The 22,386-nt window shown below is 46.1% G+C and overlaps 1 protein-coding gene across 3 annotated transcripts in view; it reads left to right on the forward strand.

Annotated features, from left to right (window-relative positions):
* The window catches only part of SLC39A11 (solute carrier family 39 member 11), a 329,393-nt gene that overhangs the window by 94,990 nt on the left and 212,017 nt on the right, over positions 1 to 22,386 (forward strand). For 2 of the 3 annotated variants that reach the window (XM_028112368.2, XM_028112370.2), the window contains exon 5: positions 3,107 to 3,248. In XM_028112368.2, the coding sequence (XP_027968169.1) occupies positions 3,107 to 3,248 (142 nt within the window). The remainder of the gene's footprint in view (positions 1 to 3,106; positions 3,249 to 22,386) is intronic. The other variant, XM_028112369.2, reaches the window with a different exon arrangement.

Consider the following 22,386-nt stretch of genomic DNA (forward strand, 5'->3'; position numbering starts at 1 on the left):
TGGGATGTGCTGGGTCCTTGTCTAGCTTTTAGAAGGACAGCTTCTAAGTGAGTTGGAGGTGGGATAAAATGGTGAAAGGAGATGGTGGGGCAGGGGGATGCTTGCCTCTTGGGCCTTGCCGGAAACACGGTCTTCAGAAATCATTGTGGCTTCTTCCCTGACATCCAGATCTTTGCTCAAACGCCACGGTCTCAGAGAGGCCTCCCTCAGCATCTTACCTGGAGGGGAGGGCTCCATCCTTAACATTTCCCAGCCGGCTAGCAACACCTGTCAGGTGCTGGAACAAAGCCTCGCCCGACACCGAAACCCAGGGCGCATCCTGCTCTGCTGACTGGGACTCCCGTGTCTTCTTGCGTTATCACTTCCTGGCAACTCTGTTCTGCATTTATTGTTATTTTGTTGTCTGTCTCTGGAAGGAGAACTCAAGATTCATGAGGACAGGGGACTTGGCTAACTTTGTGTTGCCATAACCTAGCACAGCTCTGGGACACAGTTGCTGCTTCATAAGAATTTGCCAGATACACGAAGGCAGGCAGGCTTCCTAGAAAAAGTGGCAAAATTCTTAACCTTCACAGTAAAAAGAGGGTCTGTGAGTTTATGAGTTTCCAGCATTACCAACAACATGAGGAGCTTTGGGGCCCTGACCATCCTAAATCGTTCGAAAGCAGTGTTACTCAGCTTCAGCCCGGTGACATTTGGCTGCACCATTCTTTGGGGCGGGGGGGGGGGGCTGTCCTGTGCAGTTAGGATGTTTAGCAGTTCCCCTGCCTTCTGCCCATTAGATGCCAAGACCATTCCTCTCCCCCACTCCCTGCACAAAAAAGTGCCCATTGCCAGTGTCCCCTGGACGGGAGGAGGGGGCAAAATCACACAGGCTGAAAACTACTGTTCTCAGTGAAAACCAGGTCTCTCCAAGCCGCACCTTGCTAAATGGGCCAAGTGAGCAGCATCGGGCATCTGAATGCTGTGGTGTTCCTGCTGTAATGAAGTGGTCCTCTTTCCATATCCTTTCCCCAGTTATGCATCAAGCACATTATAAAAAAATCACATTATTGGGGTGCCTGGGTGGCTCAGTCGTTAAGCGTCTGCCTTCGGCTCAGGTCGTGGTCCCGGGGTCCTGGGATCGAGCCCCACATCGGGCTCCCTGCTCAGCGGGAAGCCTGCTTCTCCCTCTCCCACTCCCCCTGCTTGTGTTCCCTCTCTCGCTGTGTCTCCCTCTGTCAAATAAATAAATAAAATCTTAAAAAAAAAATCACATTATGAAGGAAGATGAAGGAAGGAAAGTCAGCTGGCACATTCTTGTGGTGAAACACATCCTTTATTGCTGCAGTAATTCCTCCAATGTCAGCGTGAGGCAGAGAATGAGAAATAATTAAAGCACATAAACAAACAAAGAGCTGTGGCTCTGGTCCACGGCGCAGCGCAGACACCAGCTGTCACCCGGGGGTGCCGACAGGGACTTTCTACGGGGGAGAGACTGGCCCTCTCCAAGTCCCTTCTGTCCTCACGATCCTGCCCATCTGTACTGCCAACCTCGAGTGTGATATGGTGTGACAGGCCGCCTCTCTCGGTGCTCCTCCCAGGGACAGAGCAGGGGAGATCCTGCAGCCCCTGGCACTCCACAAAGGGACCCGACCGCCGGAACGAGGGAAGCTCAAACAGAGCCACGAGGCTTCCCCCCCCCAACCCCACCTTCAAACAACAAGGTTCAATGAGGTGTCACTATCCTTATTTAAAGTGTGTTATGGAGAACGTTGCCAGTAAAGTGATTAGGACAATATTGATCTATTGGACAAATGGGAAGATATGAGAGGAAGGGCTTATGTTTTCATTTTCAGCATGTCATCAGAAAGAAATAATGAATTAAAATATCTGAATTATTAGATTCTCTTTCTGCTTCTGATCCACACTGACATTGGTAAACAAGAAGGCAACTTGTGCATGCTTGTGTGTGTGTGTGTGTGTGTGTGTGTGTGTGTGTGTGTGTGTGTGTGTGTAAGACACAGCCAGGCATAACTTTGATGAGATTCCTTCATGAAAGCAGCTTAGCCAAGACTTTTAGTCCTTGCTTATAAATGGATGCATTTCAATGATCAGATCATCAGTCTTCTCCTCTCCCATATTAGAGGCACATACTTTAAATGGAAACTTCTGTTTGGAACTATTTTTGCCTGGATTTCAAAAAAATATCTTGTTTTTTTTTTTTTTTTTTGCCCACCAAGATGATTCTACTCACCTTCCCTTAGCGACTAGCATCAGTGTGTTTGGGTGAAGGTGAAGGATGGAAGCCCTTTTGGGGGTGCTTACCCATGTTCCTCATCCCCATCGGGATCCTGTGCATTTGTAAGCCATCAGCAGGGTTGGGGGGTTTCCACAGATGCCTTTGGAAGAGAAGCTCGGCCCCATTACGGATTCATTTATCTGTTCCTACTGGAATGTAGGCTTCATGAGAAGCTATGACTTAGTTTTGTTCACCAAGGAGCCACAAAGTTGGCGGTCTATAAGTATTAAATAAACATCGCGGATTGAAATTGAGATTTTGCCTGGTTAGTGTAGAGACGGTCACATTAACTAGCTCCAGGGTGACATGGCTGTTTTAAAGTCCGTCTGGACTTAACTCCATTTATGTTGGGTCCCCGTGACTTGTCGCTGTTTCCTTCTTTTGAGGTGCTTTTGTTTGGGTTGCTTCTCCTTTGGATCTCATGAGAAACGGGAAGGTGGCCAGTTCCTAAAAATGTTGACCTTGTTCCTGTATGCAGCAAGGCTGCCATCCGAGAGAACCTGCCACGTAGCCTTCTTGGGACAGTTCGGGAGTTGAGTCCCTTGTGCCCTTTGCCCTGCGGTGATGAAGCGTGGACTGGGGGCCCCCCTCTTTCCCAATATGTGTTCTTCCCATTTCTAGGATCAGCATCGATCGATCCTCAGATCCCAGGGTTTTTGTCACCCCAGAAGCTCTACAACCAGAAAGCTTGTCGTCTTCCTTGTGAGCCCAACCCCGGCGCTTTTGGGAGAGACCGGCCGGCTGCCCAGGCGGCTCTGAGCTGGAGGAATCTGGGGAGTGAAGGTGGTGGGGGTGTTACAGTGACGTCACTGCTTCTTGTTTCAGGGTGCCGCAGAAGACCCCCCGACGGCCCTGGCACTGAACTTCGCCCCTGCATCGATGAAGAAGTCTGACACTGAGGGTCCCAGGCTGCTCTTCCCAGAGAGTGAACTTTCCATCCGGATAGGTAGAGCTGGGCTTATTTCAGGCAAGCTCCCTGCAGACCCTGGGCTGGGTCAGGCAGCCTAGGCTCGGGCCTGGTGGCAGAGGAAGGACAAGGCACAGGCCCGTGTTCTGTCCTGTCCATACATGTGACTTACCCCACCGTGGCACAGGGCTGAACCGGTGTCTGGCCCCGTGCCTTCCTTCCCTGTTGCTCTCCAAACCACCTGCTTACCACACAGGAGCTCATAGGGCCTTCTCTTTGTCTTCCCAGCTGGGCCAAGTGCACCGGGACCCCTCTGGTGGCACTGGGCTGATTTGGGTTACAGCACCTGGTGTTTGTCCCTCCATCTCCTGCTGTCTGATGGACCGTGAATGCTCCTTTGCATCCACACGACTTTCCTCTTTTTGATGCACCTGGGAAACTAGCTTTCTCTCACTGATTCAGTTGGGAGCCAGAAAACCCCCAAACACCTTTTCTCTTAAGGTAGAGGGAACACCCTCCCCGAGAGGGAGCACCTCACAGTTGCTAAATGCCGGGAAGGTGCAACCGGGCTGTGGCCCACTGACAAGGAGTGGAGGGTGCACTGGAAGGGGTACATGGTTTTCCAGTCTCTGGGGAAGACTGTCCCTCCTTGTCTCATCATTGCGTGCTCATTCAGGGCATTTGGCTAATTGAAGGGCCAGTTAGCACGAGGAGCGGTAGGTGCCTCTCTTTCCCTTTGAATTGATTGAAGTCCCAGGCTGTGAAATGTATGCCCCCTGCCCTCCCCACTTCTTCCATAGACCACGGACTTGGGGCTAAAACCACAGAAAAGATGCTGAGAATGGGAAGCCTCCTCCCTTGCACAAGGTTCTCTCTTGACGAATCGGGGAGAAACAGACCGGCTCCTGGTCACTGTCTTTCGCATTAGTGATTCAAGGGAGGAGAGTCCTTCACGTTTCTGTGCTGGCATTTGAATTTGATCTTTTTACCACGTGTAGGCTCAGGCGATCTCTAGACCCTCAGGGGGAGTAAATGTGCTGAAGTTACAGCCATGCCCGTTCTCACTGATCTGTGTTCCCACCATGTCCGGGACGAATTATTCGTGCAGAACTCAAGTATCTTCCCCACTTGGGTTGATCCTCACCGCCTCTGACAACTTCCTCGGTGAGACGTTATCACCAAGTGCAGACTCGTCGAATATCAGCTGAGAGGGTTAGCACGAACATCCTGCCCCCGGCCTCCAATCACACGTGCCATTCATACTCGAATCAGAGCGACTTAGGTGTTTTCTGCTGTTCCCCTTCTGTTGGAGAGTCAGGGTCTGGAGGATAGTTCCTCCAGGAAAGCTTGTCATTTGTCATGCCGAACCATGGGGACACAGAGACAGAAGGCTTTTGTCAGCCCTTACTAGCTATATGATGCTATTCTGCAGACCCTTCTGAAGACCTCATAAAAGTTCTGATTCTGAGCCTTCTCTTGGGTGAAAAAGTTGGCCAGATTTTGTTCTATCCTTTTTTTTTTTTTTATCTTCAAGGCCACAGTGGGGGGATTCAGAGCCTGTCAATCAAAGAGGGTGAACAGTGGCAGTCCCTTGGATAGACCCTATCCAGTGGGGCCAGGAGAACATAGGGTCAGTGAGAGCTGGCTCTGCAGGAGAGGCTCCCGGGACTATTGGATCTCAGCGGTGAGTGGGGGGCTGTGTGGGAGGGAGATGCAGTCCTGTCTTCTGCTGAGGAACACACACCTAGGCCCAACCTGTGACCAGGCTACCCTCGGTCGCCCTTGCTAACTGGTCAGATGTAAGGCGAAGATCCCTTGTGAGAGCACAGAGATGGTTTGCCGAGCCTGAGGGAGCCCAGCGATCTCCAGAAAGGTCGCTCTTCTGCTCACCTGGCCACCCCTGGGCGGGGGGTCAGGCAGTTGAAGACTCTAAAGCTGATAATGGCTATTTGCTGACTTGCTGCATGCAGATCGAGCCGGATGCATTCTTTGTGCTATCTGGATTTGCCCTTAAGCTGGCTGTAAATGGAGCAAGGAGATCAGTTTAATGGCTATTTAGTGAATAACATCGGCCTTTAAAAAATAATATTGGTGCTGCTGTTAAAATGTTCCATAATTGGTTCGGCGAGAGGAAAAGCCAGGAAAGCCACACTGTCGGAGAGGGGGTTTAGCTGCTCTGAGTGGCGGCGGCAGCCCCACTGGGCTGGGGAAAGCATTTATGAGATACTTTCCTATTTATGTCTTGGTGCCAAATGTTTTACGATATCAACTGTTTTCAAGGCTGGGGATATTTTGGGACTTAGCTAGACCAGAAGTTTATTTTTTTAAACCATCAGTCTCTCTCTCTCTCTCTCTCTCTCTCTCTCTCCATTCAGCTACTTATTTATCTCTCTCCAACTGGTTTTCTTTTAATTAAAAAAGTAATAACATGGATTAAAAATAGAAAAGTAATTTTTCTGCCAACTTCAAGCCCTTTATAGCCCCAGGCTTCCATCTCAGGCACACACACTGTTTCTAGTTCCTTGTGTGCCCTTTCAGAAATAATATGTTTATACAGTTGTGCTTGGCCCAATGTTTCTTACCTTGTGTTTTTCAGTAAAAACACATTTTTGGCCTTTGTTTCCTGGGGTGCTCATAGATTCATCGCATTCTTGTTACTGGCCATGATCTTACTTAATTAGTCCCCTCTTGATGGAGCTCTAGGTTGTTTCCAGTAATAGGCTTTTATAAAGAATGTGGCAGAGAGCCTTTTTATAGGTACCTCTCAGTGGGCGATTATATTGTTGAGTAAATTCTAGAAATTAGGCCAGAGATTCTATACATCTGGGGGTCCATGAATGGACACCAAAGGGTTCATGTATCTCTTGACATTTTATGCAAAATAATATGTGTTTTTAGAAGCCAAAGGTCTATAACATCCATCACACTTCAGGTGGCTCCATGACCCTGAAGTTCATCTAGATCTTGGGTTTGTTTCGTTTTGTTTTGTTTTGTTTGCCCCAACCTTCTCCATTCAGCTGCCCGGTTAGACTTTTATTTTATTTTTTTTACTAGCACTCCCTCTAGGTTCAAGAAGGGTAGTAAAAAGTGAATCAGTCCATTCTTTTACTAATTGTTAGCCGCCCATTTCAGTCTGTTGTTTGTTCTGAGGGAGGATGTTGAAACTCTGCTTCAAGATTGAGGGTTTTTGTTTGTTTGTTTTGTTTTTTCCATTGACCCATTAGCATGGCAGATGGAGAATCGTCTGTAATTCTGTGTATCTGTGGAAGGAACAGGAATAGGCATTATTTTCTGGTAGAGAAAGAGGTGGATTTAATTTGGGGAATTATTTAGTTATGAAGTGGCACCTGTTTATTTTCTGTAAGCCTTTCCAAAGCTTGTTGAGGGAGTAAGTGAATGGGGACTTGAGTCAGGAAAGCATAAGCTATAAGAAACTCTAGTTAGAAACAGATTTTTCCTTAATGTCCTGTTCTTTTACAATAGGAGAACTTGCCGGCAGGAATAATTTTAACTTACAAGCCATGTTTTGCAAAATGAAACCAAGGCAGACCTAGTGTTCAGTGGGTTATAGGTTTGCATGAGTTGCCATCACCAGCCCATTGGCGGCATTTATTTGTTTTTATCTTAGTCTAACATCTCGAATTCCTTCTTGGTTATGCTACTAACTGGCTGGGTAGTGTCCTCCTATGGAGACTGAACTGATTTTGGGGGAGAGGATTTGCCTCTTCTGACTCAGGGTTCCCACGTGCCTGACCCCCAGATTAGCACCCCGTGGGGCTTGCCCATTCAGAACCAGAATGGAGTCCATGTGTTCCCCGATACCTTTGTCCCTCCTCGGGACACCCTCATTTGTCCTCCAGGTATCCCATTGTCCCCTTTTAACCTTGGGCTCTCCCCTGTTTTCCCAGTTAAACATCCTCCTTAGGCACCTCTGGGAAAAGATTGAATACAACTCTGAGCACCCAGGCATCCAACAATCCACAGTGTGTTACTCCTGCTCATGCGTTTGCATTTCACTGGGGACAGATTCTCTAGCTGGGTAATGAAACTGCTAGGTGGATTTTCATGGTGGTTGATCTTTGGAGGATTCTATTTTTCAATAGGTAGGGTACCCGGGGAGGGCACTGTGCAGGGAGAAATCCCCTCTCGGAAGACAGCTGCCTGTTCTCTCTGTAAGCCCAACCGCGGGTGTTCAACTCCCAACTGCTACATTTCCTTGGCACTGAAATTCCTTGCAGTAGCCTAATCCTAGGGACGCAGAGAGGACTTATTTAAACAGCTTCCAAACTCCTGTGACAATCACTTCTTTCTTCTTCCATATCTTCTAACTTTCAGAGTCTTCCTCGAAGGAGATGCTCCTTCTGTCACCAATACTTAGAGTCGAATTTAGTCAGCTGAAATCTACCAGGAGTCAGGTAGCTCCTAGAAGAAATTCTGAATGTTTCTTTGTAATCAGGTCTCTAAAATCGCATGTTTAGTATTGTTGTGAGATGTTTCTTAGTAACTTTAACTTTTGATCAGCAAGATCTCTAAAGAAGAAAGAATAACTCCACAATTTTTAATGTAAATTTAATGTCTTGGCATGTGGTTTTAGCAATTAGACTCTTTTTTTCCCCTTCTGTAACTGGTTGGTGAGGGGACACTTCAAAGTCTTCTCCTGGCCTAACTGAGAGTTGTCTGGGGCCTGGAAAATATGCAGGTCCTGGCATTGCAGGACCCCCTCCTTTTTGGACTGGGGCCTGTAACCTGGGTTTCTTCATTAAAAGGTTGGGAATGAGCTAAGCCTCCCAACCCATGGCAACAGACCTGGGGCTATTAAAATGCACCACATCTTAATACAGGGAAATAGGAAAATATTTTGCAGAAGGGCGAAGAGCAAAGTGTTCAATAAAAATAATCACCAGGAGCGCTTTGGCATCGTGGACTTTGAATAAAAGAAGGAAGTCACGCCGAAATACCCCCTTGGCCAGGGCTCTGCGTGGGTGGGACGAGCAACCATTTGCACGTCCCAGCTCCTGGAAGCATTATTAGGTGCATACATTTTAGAGATTCTTGTGCTTCTGGAGAGCATCATATTTCACCTAATATTGAACACTCAAGTAGCACTTTTCCCGTCTGTGTTGCCTTTTCCTAAGCTAGGCGGTCATTTGGGGCGTGTGCATTTTCACGAGGCCTGGGCTTAGAGGCAGTTTGAATAAATCTGTTGAGGCTGCCATAACAAAGTCCCACAGACTGGGTGGCATAAACAGCAAAAACTTATTTCCCCCCAGTTCTGGAGGCTGGAAGTCTGAGGTTGAGGTGTCGGCTGGACTGGTTTCCTCTGAGGCCCCTTTCCTTGGTTTGTCGGTGGCCACTTTCTCCCTGTGACCTCACGTGGTCTCCCCTCTGTGTGCAGGGTCCTTATCTCTCCTTACCAGTCAGATGGGATTAGGACCCACCCCAGTGACCTCATTTCCACCTAATTACCTCTTGAAAGATCCTGTCTCCAAATCCAGTGACATTCTGGGTTATAAGGTTTAAGGCTTCAACATAGGAATATGAGGGGCACACAACCCCGCCCATAGCAGCACTTCACAATTTTTTTAAAAAGTCATTTTCCCGTGGCTGGTCATCAGTCTAAAGGAATACCAGGTGGCGGGGGGCGGAGCAAGATGGCGGAGGAGTAGGAGACCTAGATTTCGTCTGGTCTCAGGAATTCAGCCGAATAGGGATCAAACCATTCTGAACACCTACGAACTCAACAGGAGATCGAAGAGGAGAGTAGCAACAACTATCTGAACAGAGAAGCAACCACTTACTGGAAGGTAGGACATGCGGAGAAGTGAATCCGAGGCGATATTCAGGAGGATAGACGGCGGGGGAGGGGGCCTCCGTCGGCCGCTTCTGGCAAGTGCTAGAGCCGCGGAGCACAAAATCGGACCTTTGAGAAGTCGACTCCGCTGAGGGACGTCACTGCAGTGGCTAAGCGGGGGGTGGAATCCTCCCGGGACAGTGTGGTCTCAGGACCCTCGGGGTCACAGAAAGACCGGGGGTGCCTGAGTGCGCCAGAGCTCCCAGGTATCGGAGCGGGGTAGCCGGCTGCAGATACGGAGCCGAGGCGCGGGCTCTCAGCTCGGGGTGGCCATAAACTGTGATCCGCGGCCCAGTCGGGCCACTGCTCCTCCAGCAGGGACCCAACAGACGGCAGATCCGGGGAGACTCCCCTTCCTTCCTGGGGAGGAGCGGTGCGGGAACGCACCGCAGGGGTCTGCTGGGTTTGGAGACTCCACACGGGGTCGGGTGCCAGAGATAGAAACGCTCAGTCACAGGCCGGGTGAGCACGGAGTGCGGCCGGAGACCGGGGACACGGGAGTGACTGCTTTTCTCTGGGGGCGCACTGAGGAGCGGGGCCCTGAGTTCTCAGCTCCTCCGGGTGGAGATTGGGAGGCCACCATTTTCACCCTGGTCCTCCGAGGCTGTACGGAGAGCTTGCAGGGAACAAAAGCTCCTGAGATCAAACCCGAGCAGCTTGCTTAGCCCGGACCGACAAGGGCGGGGCAATTCAGCCTCCGGCAAAGACATTTGGGAACCACGGCAACAGGCCCCTCCCCCAGAAGATCAGCCCGAACAGCCAGCAAGCCAAGACCAAGTTTACCGATCAAGGAGAACGGGAGAACTCCAGCGCTAGGGGAATACTGCACATAGAATTCATGGCTTTTTTTTACCATGATTTATTAGTTCATCAAAGTTAATTTTTGTTAACTGTTTTTTTTTCTTTTTCCCTTTTTCAACCAACATCTTATCAATCTCTTTTTTAAAAAAAAACAACATTTTTTATTTTTCATTTTTAGAGTCATATTTTATCCCTTCATAGTAGTTACCCTTATTTTTGGCATATATATATATATATATAAGTTGTTCTCTCTTTAAAATTTTGAGATACAGTTTCTTCTAACAGATCAAAATATATGCTAAATCACTAGTGTATGGCTCTGTTCTAGTCTCCTGCCTGATCACATTCTCTCCCTTTTTTCTTTTTTTTTTTAAATCTTCTTTCTTTTTTCAAACAACTTCTTATCAAGTCCTTTTATAAAATCTTTTATAATTTTCATCTTTACAGTCATCTTCTATCCATTGTATCAACCCTTATTTTGTACATATATGTCTTTCTTCCTTTAAAATTTTAGGAGGCACTTTTTTCTAACAGACCAAAATACGCCCAAAATCTAGTGTGTGGCACTGATCTATGCACTAGCCTGATCATATTTGATCACAGTCTGCTTTTTTTGTATTGTTCTGTTTTTGTTTTTATCTTTTTTTTTCTTTTTTTTTTTCTCTTTTTTCTTTCTTTCCCTTTCTTTTCCCCTGGTTTCAGGTCTTTTCTGATTTGTATACAGTATATTTGCTGGGGACGTTGTAAACCTGTTAGCATTTTATTCTCTCATTCATCTATTCTCCTCTGGACAAAATGACAAGACGAAAAAATCACCTCAGCAAAAAGAACAAGAGGTAGTACCATCAGCCAGGGACCTACTCAATACGGACATTAGTACGATGTCGGACCTAGAGTTCAGAATCATGACTTTAAAGATACTAGCTGGGCTTGAAAAAAGCGTGGAAATTATTAGAGAAACCCTTTCTGGAGAAATAAAAGAACAAAAATCTAACCAAGTGGAAATCAAAAAGGCTATTGATGAGGTGCAATAAAAAATGGGGGCACTAACTGCTAGGATAAATGAGGCAGAAGAGAGAATCAGTGATATAGAAGACCAAATGATGGAAAATAAAGAGGCTGAGAAAAAGAGGGAGAAACAACTACAGGATCACGAGGGCAGAATTCGAGAGATAAGTGATACGATAAGACGAAACAACATTAGAATAATTGGGATCCCAGAAGAAGAAGAAAGAGAGAGAGGGGCAGAAGGTATATTGGAGCAAATAATAGCAGAGAACTTCCCTAATGTGAGGAAGGAAACAGGCATCAAAATCCAGGAGGCACAGAGAACCCCTCTCAAAATCAATAGTAATAGGTCAACACCCCGACATCTAATAGTAAAACTTACGAGTCTCAGAGACAAAGAGAAAATCCTGAAAGCAGCTCGGGAGAAGAGATATGTAACCTACAATGGTAAAAATATTAGATTGGCAACAGACCTATCCACAGAGAACTGGCAGGCCAGAAAGGACTGGCAAGATATCTTCAGAGCACTAAACGAGAAAAATATGCAGCCAAGAATACTATATCCAGCTAGGCTGTCATTGAAAACAGAAGGAGAGGTAAAAAGCTTCCAGAACAAACAAAAACTAAAGGAATTTGCAAACACGAAACCAGCCCTCCAAGAAATATTGAAAGGGGTCCTCTAAGCAAAGAGAGAGCCTAAAAGCAGCAAAGATGAGAAAGGAACACAGACAACATACAGTAACAGTCACCTTACAGGCAATACAATGGCACTAAATTCATACCTTTCAATAGTTACCCTGAATGTAAATGGGCTAAATGCCCCAATCAAAAGACACAGGCTATCAGATTGGATTAAAAAACCCATCAATATGCTGTCTGCAAGAGACTCATTTTAGATCCAAAGACACCCCCAGATCGAAAGTGAGGGGTTGGAAAACCATTTACCATGCTAATGGACACCAAAAGAAAGCTGGGGTGGCAATCCTTATATCAGACAAACTAGATTTTAAAACAAAGACTGTAATAAGAGATGAGGAAGGACACTATATCCTACTTAAAGGGTCTATCCAACAAGAAGATCTAACGGTTGTAAATATCTATGCCCCTAACATGGGAGCAGCCAATTATATAAGGCAATTAATAACAAAAGCAAAGAAACACATTGACAACAATACAGTAATAGTGGGGGACTTTAACACCCCCCCTGACTGAAATGGACAGATCATCTAAGCAAAAGATCAACAAGGAAATAAAGACTTTAAATGACACGCTGGACCAAATGGACTTCACAGACATATTCAGAACATTCCATCCCAAAGCAACGGAATACACATTCTTCTCTAGTGCCCATGGAACATTCTCCAGAATTGATCACATCCTAGGTCACAAATCAGGTCTCAACCGGTACCAAAAGATTGGGATCATTCCCTGCATATTTTCAGACCACAATGCTTTGAAACTAGAACTCAATCACAAGAGGAAAGTCGGAAAGAACTCAAATACATGGAGGCTAAAGAGCATCCTACTAAAGAATGAATGGGTCAACCAGGAAATTAAAGAAGAATTTAAAAAATTCATGGAAACCAATGAAAATGAAAACACAACTGTCCAAAATCTTTGGGATACAGCAAAGGCAGTCCTGAGAGGAAAGTGTATAGCAATACAAGCCTTTCTCAAGAAACAAGAAAGGTCTCAAATACACAACCTAACCCTACACCTAAAGGAGCTGGAGAAAGAACAGCAAATAAAGCCTAAACCCAGCAGGAGAAGAGAAATAAAGATCAGAGCAGAAATCAATGAACTAGAAACCAAAAGAACAGTAGAACAGATCAACGAAACTAGGAGCTGGTTCTTTGAAAGAATTCACAAGATTGATAAACCCCTGGCCAGACTGATCAAAAAGAAAAGAGAAATGACCCAAATCGACAAAATCATGAATGAAAGAGGAGAGATCACAACCAACACCAAAGAAATACAAACAATTATAAGAACATATTATGAGCAAGTCTATGCCAGCAAATTAGATAACCTGGAAGAAATGGGTGCATTCCTAGAGATGTATCAACTACCAAAACTGAACCAGGAAGAAATAGAAAACCTGAACAGACCTATAACCACTAAGGAAATTGAAGCAGTCATCAAAAATCTCCCAAGAAACAAAAGCCCAAGGCCAGATGGCTTCCCAGGGGAATTCTATCAGACATTTCAAGAAGAATTAATACCTATTCTCCTGAAACTGTTCCAAAAAATAGAAATGGAAGGAAAACTTCCAAATTCATTTTATGAGGCCACCATTACCTTGATCCCAAAACCAGACAAAGACCCCATCCAAAAGGAGAATTACAGACCAATATCCTTGATGAACATGGATGCAAAAATTCTCACCAAAATACTAGCCAGTAGGATCCAACAGTACATTAAAAGGATTATTCACCACGACCAAGTGGGATTTATCCCTGGGCTGCAAGGCTGGTTCAACATCCGCAAATCAATCAACGTGATACAATACATTAACGAAAGAACAAGAATCATATGATCCTCTCAATAGATGCAGAAAAAGCATTTGACAAGGTACAGCATCCTTTCTTGATCAGAACTCTTCAGAGTATAGGGATAGAGGGTACATACCTCAATATCATAAAAGCCATCTACGAAAAGCCTACAGCGAATATCATTCTCAATGGGGAAAAGCTGAGAGCTTTTCCCCTAAGGTCAGGAACGCGGCAGGGATGTCCACTCTCACCACTGCTATTCAATATAGTATTGGAAGTCCTAGCCACAGCAATCAGACAACAAAAAGAAATAAAGGCATCCAAATCAGCAAAGAGGAAGTCAAACTCTCACTCTTTGCAGATGATATGATACTTTATGTGGAAAACCCAAAAGACTCCACCCCAAAACTGCTAGAACTCATATAGGAATTCAGTCAAGTAGCAGGCTATAAAATCAATGCACAGAAATCAGTGGCATTCCTATACACCAACAACAAGACAGAAGAGAGACAAATCAAGGAGTCGATCCCATTCACAATTGCACCCAAAACCATAAGATACCTAGGAATACATTTAACCAAAGAGGCAAAGGATCTGTACTCAGAAAAGTATAAAATACTCAGGAAAGAAATTGAAGAAGACACAAAGAAATGGAAAAACGTTCCATGCTCATGGATTGGGAGAACCAACATTGTGAAGATGTCAATGCTACCTAGAGCAATCTACACATTCAGTGCAATCCCCATCAAAATACCATCCACTTTTTTCAAAGAAATGGAACAAATAATCCTAAAATTTGTATGGAACCAGAAGAGACCCCGAATAACCAGAGGAATATTGAAAAAGAAAAGCAAAGCTGGCGGCATCACAATTCCGGACTTCCAGCTCTATTAGAAAGCTGTCATCATCAAGACAGTATGGTACTGGCACAAAAACAGACACATAGATCAATGGAACAGAATCGAGAGCCCAGAAATGGACCCTCAACTCTATGGTCATCTTATCTTTGACAAAGCAGGAAAGAATGTCCAATGGAAAAAAGACAGTCTCTTCAACAAATGGTGTTGGGAAAATTGGACAGCCACATGCAGAAGAATGAAACTGGACCATTTCCTTATACCACACACAAAAATAGACTCCAAATGGTTGAAAGACCTAAACGTGAGACAGGAGTCCATCAAAATCCTAAAGGAGAACACAGGTAGCAACCTCTTCGACCTCAGCCGCAGCAACTTCTTCCTAGAAACATCACCAAAGGAACGGGAAGCCAGGGCAAAAATGAACTATTGGGATTTCATCAAGATAAAAAGCTTTTGCACAGCCAAAGAAACAGTCCACAAAACCAAAAGACAACCGACAGAATGGGAGAAAATATTTGCAAATGACATATCAGATAAAGGGCTAGTATCCAAAATCTATAAAGAACTTATCAAACTCAACACCCAAAGAACAAATAATCCAATCAAGAAATGGGCAGAAGACATGAACAGACATTTTTCCAAAGAAGACATCCAAATGGCCAACAGACACATGAAAAAGTGCTCAACATCGCTCGGCATCAGGGAAATCCAAATCAAAACCCCAATGAGATACCACCTCACACCAGTCAGAATGGCTAAAATTAACAAGTCAGGGAACGACAGATGTTGGTGGGGATGCGGAGAAAGGGGAACCCTCCTACACTGTTGGTGGGAATGCAAGCTGGTGCAACGCCTCTGGAAAACAGTATGGAGGTTCCTCAAACAGTTGAAATTAGAGCTACCATTCGATCCAGCAATTGCACTACTGGGTATTTACCCCAGAGATACAAATGTAGGGACCCGAAGGGGTACGTGCACCCCAATGTTTATAGCAACAATGTCCACAATAGCCAAACTGTGGAAAGAGCCAAGATGTCCATGGACAGATGAATGGATAAAGAAGAGGTGGTATATATACACAATGGAATATTATGCAGCCATCAAAAGGAATGAGATCTTGCCATTTGCAACGACGTGGATGGAACTGGAGGGTGTTATGCTGAGTGAAATAAGTCAATCAGGGAAAGACATGTATCATATGACCTCACTGATATGAGGAATTCTTAATCTCAGGAAGAAACTGAGTGTTACTGAAGTGGTGGGGGTGGGAGGGATGGGGTGGCTGGGTGATAGACGTTGGGGAGGGTATGTGCTACGGTGAGCGCTGTGAATTGTGCAAGACTGTTGAATCACAGATCTGTACTTCTGAAACAAATAACGCAACATATTTTAAGAAAAAAGAAAAAGAAGAAGATAGCAGGAGGGGAAGAATGAAGGGGAGTAAGTCAGAGGGGGAGACGAACCAGGAGAGATGATGGACTCTGAAAAACAAACTGAGGGTTCTAGAGGGGAGGAGGGTGGGGGGATGGGTTAGCCTGGTGATGGGTATTAAAGAGGGCCCATTCTGCATGGAGCACTGGGTGTTATGAACAAACAATGAATCATGGAACACTACACCAAAACAAATGATGTAGTATATGGTGATTAACATAACAATAAAAATTAAAAAAAAAAAAGGAATACCAGGTGGCGAGAGAATGGGATTCTCCTGGTTTCTTTCCGTCTTTTAGAGCCTCTCACCGTTATTTCTGTCTCCTCATCTGTTAGACTCATAGCCAGATGGGCTGGGGACGCAGAGAAAGGGGTATGGAGCAGGGCTGAATGAAGCTGAAAATGTCCTCAGGGTCAGCACCAAGAAAGGAGGTCGGGCGATTTGAAGTCTGGGATCTTCTAAGGCTGCTGGCAGGTGCACTGTCTATGCTAATGACATTAAAGGGGGCGGGACAAAGCTGGCCTTCCCTCGAAATGATAGGCTCAGGTATCTTTGGGGGAGATCAATATGAATGCTAGGAGGTACCGTAATGCCCTACCGCAAACTGGTGGCTTCAAACCACAGAAACATACTCTCAGGGATCCGGAGATCGGAAGTCTGAAATTCGTGTCAGCAGGGCCACGCTCTCTCTGAAGGCTCTGGGGAAGGAGACTTCCTTGGCTCTGATAACTTCTGGGGGCTCTGGCATTCCTTGGGGCTTGTAGCTGCACCCCTCAGTCTCTACCCGCTATTATTGGTGCATGGCCTCGTTCCTCTCGAGTGTCTGTGTCTGATCCCCCTCTTCTCTCTCCTCTAAAGACACCGGTTGTTGGATTTAGGACCCACCCTAATCCAGTATGACCATCTCTTAACTAAAGACATCTGCAATTCTGTCTCTATTTCCAAGTACGGTCACATCCTGAGGTTCTGGGTGGACGTGGAATTTCCGGGGGTGGGGGGGGACACTTCTCAACCCAGGACGCTGACCTTTCCCCTCCTCTGATCACTCCCTGACCAGGTGCCAGGAGCCTGGTTAGTCTGTAGGGGCTTGTGTGTCACACACAAGTGAGGGAGATGGGAGAAGTTGAGAGGCCACAAGAGGAGGCTAATCCTGGCAGTAATAAAACCCCATTTAATTCATCAGGAGCCTGTGGAGCAGCTACCGAGGCTCTTCGTTTGAAATATTCATTAAGTGTCTACTGAGGAGTTAGGGATACTGTCTCCTTATGCAAAATTTAGCATTTTGCTGGGCTAGCAGGTTCTATCATATTTATAAGATTTCTGACACATTCATTTCAGCTCATAAGTCCATTACCCTGGGAAATGTGTTTTTAATGTGTTTTTGGGAAACAGAGCAGACAAGTGGCTTGGGCAGTGCCAGCCCCCCCCCCCCCCCCGCCCCGTTAGGATATTCCTGCCAGGCTTTTATTACCCAGATATGGAGGGGGCTGCTGCCAAAGCCACGCAGCCCAGGCTCCCTTCCTACCATTGTGTTTTGTTTTTTGGATGGGATCTTTTGCAGAAGCCCCGTAAGCCGGAGAGAAGCACAGCGTAGCACTTTGATTTCAAGTATTTGAGATCTTAAGGAGTCCCTCCGTGTATGCACTCCCATCTTCATTGTTTGTTTATTTATCTTTTCCTTGGGCCTGATATGGAAAGTGCCTATGAAGGAATAGAAGCTGGCTGTGAGCTCACAGAACTGGGAGGTGCAACTCACAGAAACAGGCAGCCTTAGAGAAGGCAGGGGCTGCTGGGCAGTGGGAGGAGAAGGGTTTGAATCTGTGTAGTCAACACCAACAACTCTAGCTTTGGGATGGGGTCAGTGCAATCCTGCCTTAAGGAAAAGGAGTCTGTGATGAGCTCCATTTGTCCCGGGCATTCTTTGTTAGCACGCACAGCCTGTCTGACCTCCCTTCTCTTATTCAGGTTGTGCGCATTATGGTATTTTGTTCTCCTTTCTTCTCTCTAGTGCATTTCTCCTCCTAGGGCTGGAGAAAGAAAATAGCTCCAGGTGTCTTAAAACTAAATCACTTGTCTCAATGAAACATGATTTCGAGGGTTGTAGCATTTTGGAGCTGGAGCTATTAAGGGATGTGCCAGTGACTTCCTACTTGATCATCCCAGACAGAACTAATTCTCAGGGCTTCTTGACTCCTTGATTATCCCAAACTAATCATGGTAGGGAGCTGGTAGGGGAGGCAGAGGCGTTCACTGGAGATGGCAGGAGAGGATGCATAAGATGTCTCTTGCAACTCTTAGATACGATGGGCCAGAAGTCTGCTGTCTTTCTGAGCAGATCAGGCTCCCCTCGTGATTTCACAGCGCCGGTCCTCAGCAAGCCTTGGTAAGGTTTGCTCAAGTCAACCGTAGTAAACGTCGATTATGTTCTTTCCAGTAGGGATGCTCCTGTTGTACATATATAAACAGTTAGGAGACATTGAGCCCTCAAGGAGTTTCAAATCTTCTTGGAAAACCAAAGGGCCATTTTATGTGGTTTAATGAAACATGGAAGCTTCTAACAGTCCCATAAGTGGGTCTTGAGTATGTCCTTGGTGCTCCCACGCAGAGCCCTTCATTTTGAGTTATTTATTTTTAGATAAGGAGTGGGATACAGTTTGAGGTTCAGCTTTTTCCATACGGGTGTTCAGTTGTTGCTGCACTATGTATTGGAAACACTGACGTTTCTCCATTGAATTGCCTTTGTGCTTTTTGTAAAAAATTAACTGACCATATTTGTAAGGGTCTATTTTTGGACTCTACATTCTACTTCTCTAGTTTATGTGCCTCTCCTTTTACCAATATCACACTCTCTTAATTATGGTAGCTTTATCGTACGTCCCGAAATCAGATATTATGTGTTCTCCCACTTTGTTCTTTTTCAAAATTGTTCTGGTTATTCCTTTGCCTTTATATGCCAATTTTAGAATCAGCTTGTTAAAATCTACAAGAAATCCTGATGGGCTTTTGGTTGTGATTGCATTGACTCATAAATCAATTTGGGGGAAATTGACATCTTACTGATGTTAGTCTTCTATTTCATGAACATAGTATATCTCTCCATTTATTTAATTGTCTTGGATTTCTTTTATCAACATTTTGTGGTTTGCAGCATATATATCCTACACGTATTTGGTTAGATTTATAGCTGAGTATTTCCTCTTATGGTGCTATTATAAATGATACTGTATTTTAAGTTTTGACTTCTAATTGATCATTGTTATTTTCCAGAAATATAATTGATTCTTGTGTGTTAGTCTTGTTCCTGCAACCTGGGTAAACTCATTTATTAGTTCTAAGAGGTTTTTTATTTTGTAGATTCCTTGGGATTTTTCTATGTCCTATGTGTGAATAGTGGCTGTTTTATTACTTCCAATCTGTATGCCTTTTATTTCTTTTTCTTGTCTTATTTGCATTGGCTAAGACTTCTAGTACATTGTTGAATAGGGGTGGTGAGAATAGACATTCTTGCCTTATTCCTAATTTTAAGGAGAAAGCATTCATCTTTCACCATTAACTATGGTGTTATCTATAGGTTTATGGTAGATGAAAGGCATACATATTTGAGAAGCCACCAGGTTCCTAAGAGATGGCACAACACAGAAATGATACAGAGTTGGAATGGGCCAGCAAATAGGTTCTACAGAGGGACTGGGTTTGAATTCTGACTCCACCCCTTAGCAGTAGACGTTGGGCAACCTTCATAACCTTTTCCCCCTCAGTTTCTCTCCCCAAAATGGGGGTAACAGTAATTACCTCATGGAGCTGCTGTGAAACTAAGTGAGGACAATATGTGTGAAATGCTCAGAATATTGCTTAATGTTTTGTGTGCCCTCAGTGAATATTAGTCATCGTTATTCTAGAAGGACAGCTGCTCAAATGGCCCAAGAGTTCAGGGTGCCTGGATGTGTGATTTTTTTTTTGACCCAGATTGTGGAGATTTTGCTGCCCATATTAAAAACTACAGAAAGCTTTTGGGTTTGCATATGTATTCTCCAGTCATTGAGCTCATTCGGGTCTGTAATACTCTCAAGGTGCTCAGATGGATGTATGGTATTTACATTCAGGCCAACTCAGGGATGGAGTGGCCACACTGGAAAAGAACAGATTATCTCTGAGCTGGAAGTGGAGGTTTCTCTGAGGAAAAGGAAATCCCTAAAGAAATTCAAGAAGCATTAATGTGTGGTTAAGGAAAAATATATCACAAGATAGATGTGAAAAATTACAGAGAACTGAGAGGTGAGGAGGAGAGAATGTGTGTGTGTGTGTGTGTGTGTGTGTGTGTGTGTGTTGTGTTGAAGAACAAGGGGTAGAGTCGGGGTGTGGTAGCAGCCTGGGCTCGTGGTTCATTAGCATGAGAATGGACTTCACGCTTCTGCCCTTTTTCTCTGCCCAGGACCTACAACAGTGTCTTCGCTCAGAGAACGAAAGTTGAAGTGGTAAGCACTGGACCGGTGCAGGGGGCTGAGCTGCCTGTCACTGGAAGGATTCGAGTACAGGCTAGGTAGGGAAGTTATAGAGGGGCTCACTGCAGTGTGGAAGTTTGGGCTGAGTAACTTGCCGACACCCCCTTCCTGCTCCAAGATTCCTCATCGCTGAGCCTACCAAGGACACCTGGGACAAGGCCTCCTCTGCCTGTCAGGCTTGTGGGACCTGAAAGTCTGGGGCAGCGGCTTCTGGCCCGAGATCCTGGAGTTTTCAAGTGGGAGCTGGGGCACCGGCCACCAGGCAGTGTCACAGGCTAGCAGGAGCGGCATGGGCGTGGCCATCAGGGGCTGCAGGTGCCTTCTCTGGGCCTAGGTGTTGCCATGGTAACCTCTCCCCTCCTCCCCACGGTCCAGCAGTACCTCGGAGCCTGGTTAACAGGAAGGCAGCTCCCCTTGTCTGGTTTCAGCTCATCTCCTCTCTTCTCTCCTGTTTTCTATCACTCACCTCTTTGGATCTCCCCCTTGGAACTTCTCTGTGCCCACACGCCTCCTCTTCTCCTCTGTCCGCCGCGGCCCCAGCACAGCCCTTCCCGGGAGCCGCAGGGCAGTTGGAAAAGCTCTTCAGAGGCACTTGCTTCCCCCTGTGTCTGGAGAGCCACGTGGGTAGACCCTTCTTTCTGGAGAATCAGGTCTGGGTGAAGTTCTCCCCCAGGCCTTTGCTTTGGGCCGGCGTTGTGGAGCGGAAGCCCATTAGCTTGCGGTGCTAATTAAACTCATCCAGGCGATCTGTTGTCAGGGTCCCTGCCATACGTTTGGGCTGGAGCTCCGTGAGAGTCCAGACGCCCGCCTTTGAGGTTTATTACAGAGAACAAGCCTCTCCTGGAAGTCATCCTTCTAGTGTGTGTCTTGGTGACAATGCTTCAACCCGCCCATCATCCAGCCCTACTTGATTAGGGGTATTAACCACTTTGTGTCAAAATGGGCTTGCTGCTTGTACGTCTGCCGCAGCCAGGGGATAAAGCTTTGCCATATTCATTTTCTTTCTTTGCAGGGTCTTAAGATCCAACACTGCTCAACCTGAGGAGGCTAATTGTACTGCGCTTCTCCTCTTTGTGCTCTCTCCTGCTCCCGGCCTGGAAAAGAGCGGTGGGCATGAGGGTAGATTCCTCGCTGGTATCCAACGAGACCCCGTTAGCTGACTGCGCCTTCAGAGCCGATGTTTACCAGTGATCGGATCACAGGGTCCTGGCGCTCAGCCAATTTTCAGGACTGGGCACAGGGAGTGAGGCCTTGGGTTGGGCGTGGGGCCACGCTGTTTAACACCAAAGGGAGGGAGCAGGAAAGGCTGCAACCAGAACCAGATTGAAATGGCTCTCCCAGAACTAATGAGCTGCTCCTGGCTTCCCCGCGGGCCTGCTAATGGGAAGTCCTGGGGCTCCAAAAGCTTGTTTAAAATTCTGAGTGCAGAAGGCTGCACGGAGGCAGGTTTTGATCCCACGACTTGACCAGCAGGACAGGGCATTTTAACTGCAGACCTGCACTCTGAAAGTCGGGTGAGGAGAGCTGTAGCTGGGGCGCTGCGGGGGCTCTGTTCTCCCTCCCAGCCTCATTCCCCTTTTAAGTTAGGTGTGCAAAAGTCAGAGACATTTCCCTATCACCTCTCCCTAGGCACGTGGAGGCAGACAAGCTTGCCCGGGAAGGGACTCTAGAGCGCCAGGCTTTTAAATGCAGAGATGCGTCTTATCTTCACAGCACAATGTCGTCTTTGAACCAGTTGGTAATTATTTCCTTTGATCTGTAGGGAGCTTGACAGAAATGAAATCCACGGTTCCCAAGCGTCCCAAGACCCCCGGGGCCCCACCGGAGGGGTCCAGAGGGGAGGGGAGTCATCTGCCTTGACTAGCAAAGGGGCCCGATACCAGTTCTCCTCTCCCTTCAGAAACAGAGATGTGCCTTTAAGCTTAACATGTAACATTTCAGTATTTGAAAAATTTTAAATTAAATAGAAATTGCGGCTCAAAATCGGGTCACAGTTCTTCTAAGGTTTCCATGTCTGTCTAGGTGCTCTGAAGTAGCTACTCACCTCTTACTTATTTGGCCCCTCCCATTATGACCTCCCCCTTCCCCTCAACCCCAGCCCATCATCCTCAGGACATGTGTCTTGACTGTTTTGTGGGGAGGCGACCACCCGAGCACCTGATGAACGCCATATGCTGTTGGGTTATTGGCATTTAGGGGCAGGATGGTTCTTTGTGGGGCTGCATTACATGTTGCTTAGTAAGCCCTGGTCT

Source organism: Eumetopias jubatus, unplaced genomic scaffold, assembly GCF_037043125.1.
Source record: "Eumetopias jubatus isolate StellerSeaLion01/CBP00866 unplaced genomic scaffold, mEumJub1_p1.0 scaffold_10, whole genome shotgun sequence".
NCBI classification, from domain to species: Eukaryota; Metazoa; Chordata; class Mammalia; order Carnivora; family Otariidae; genus Eumetopias; species Eumetopias jubatus.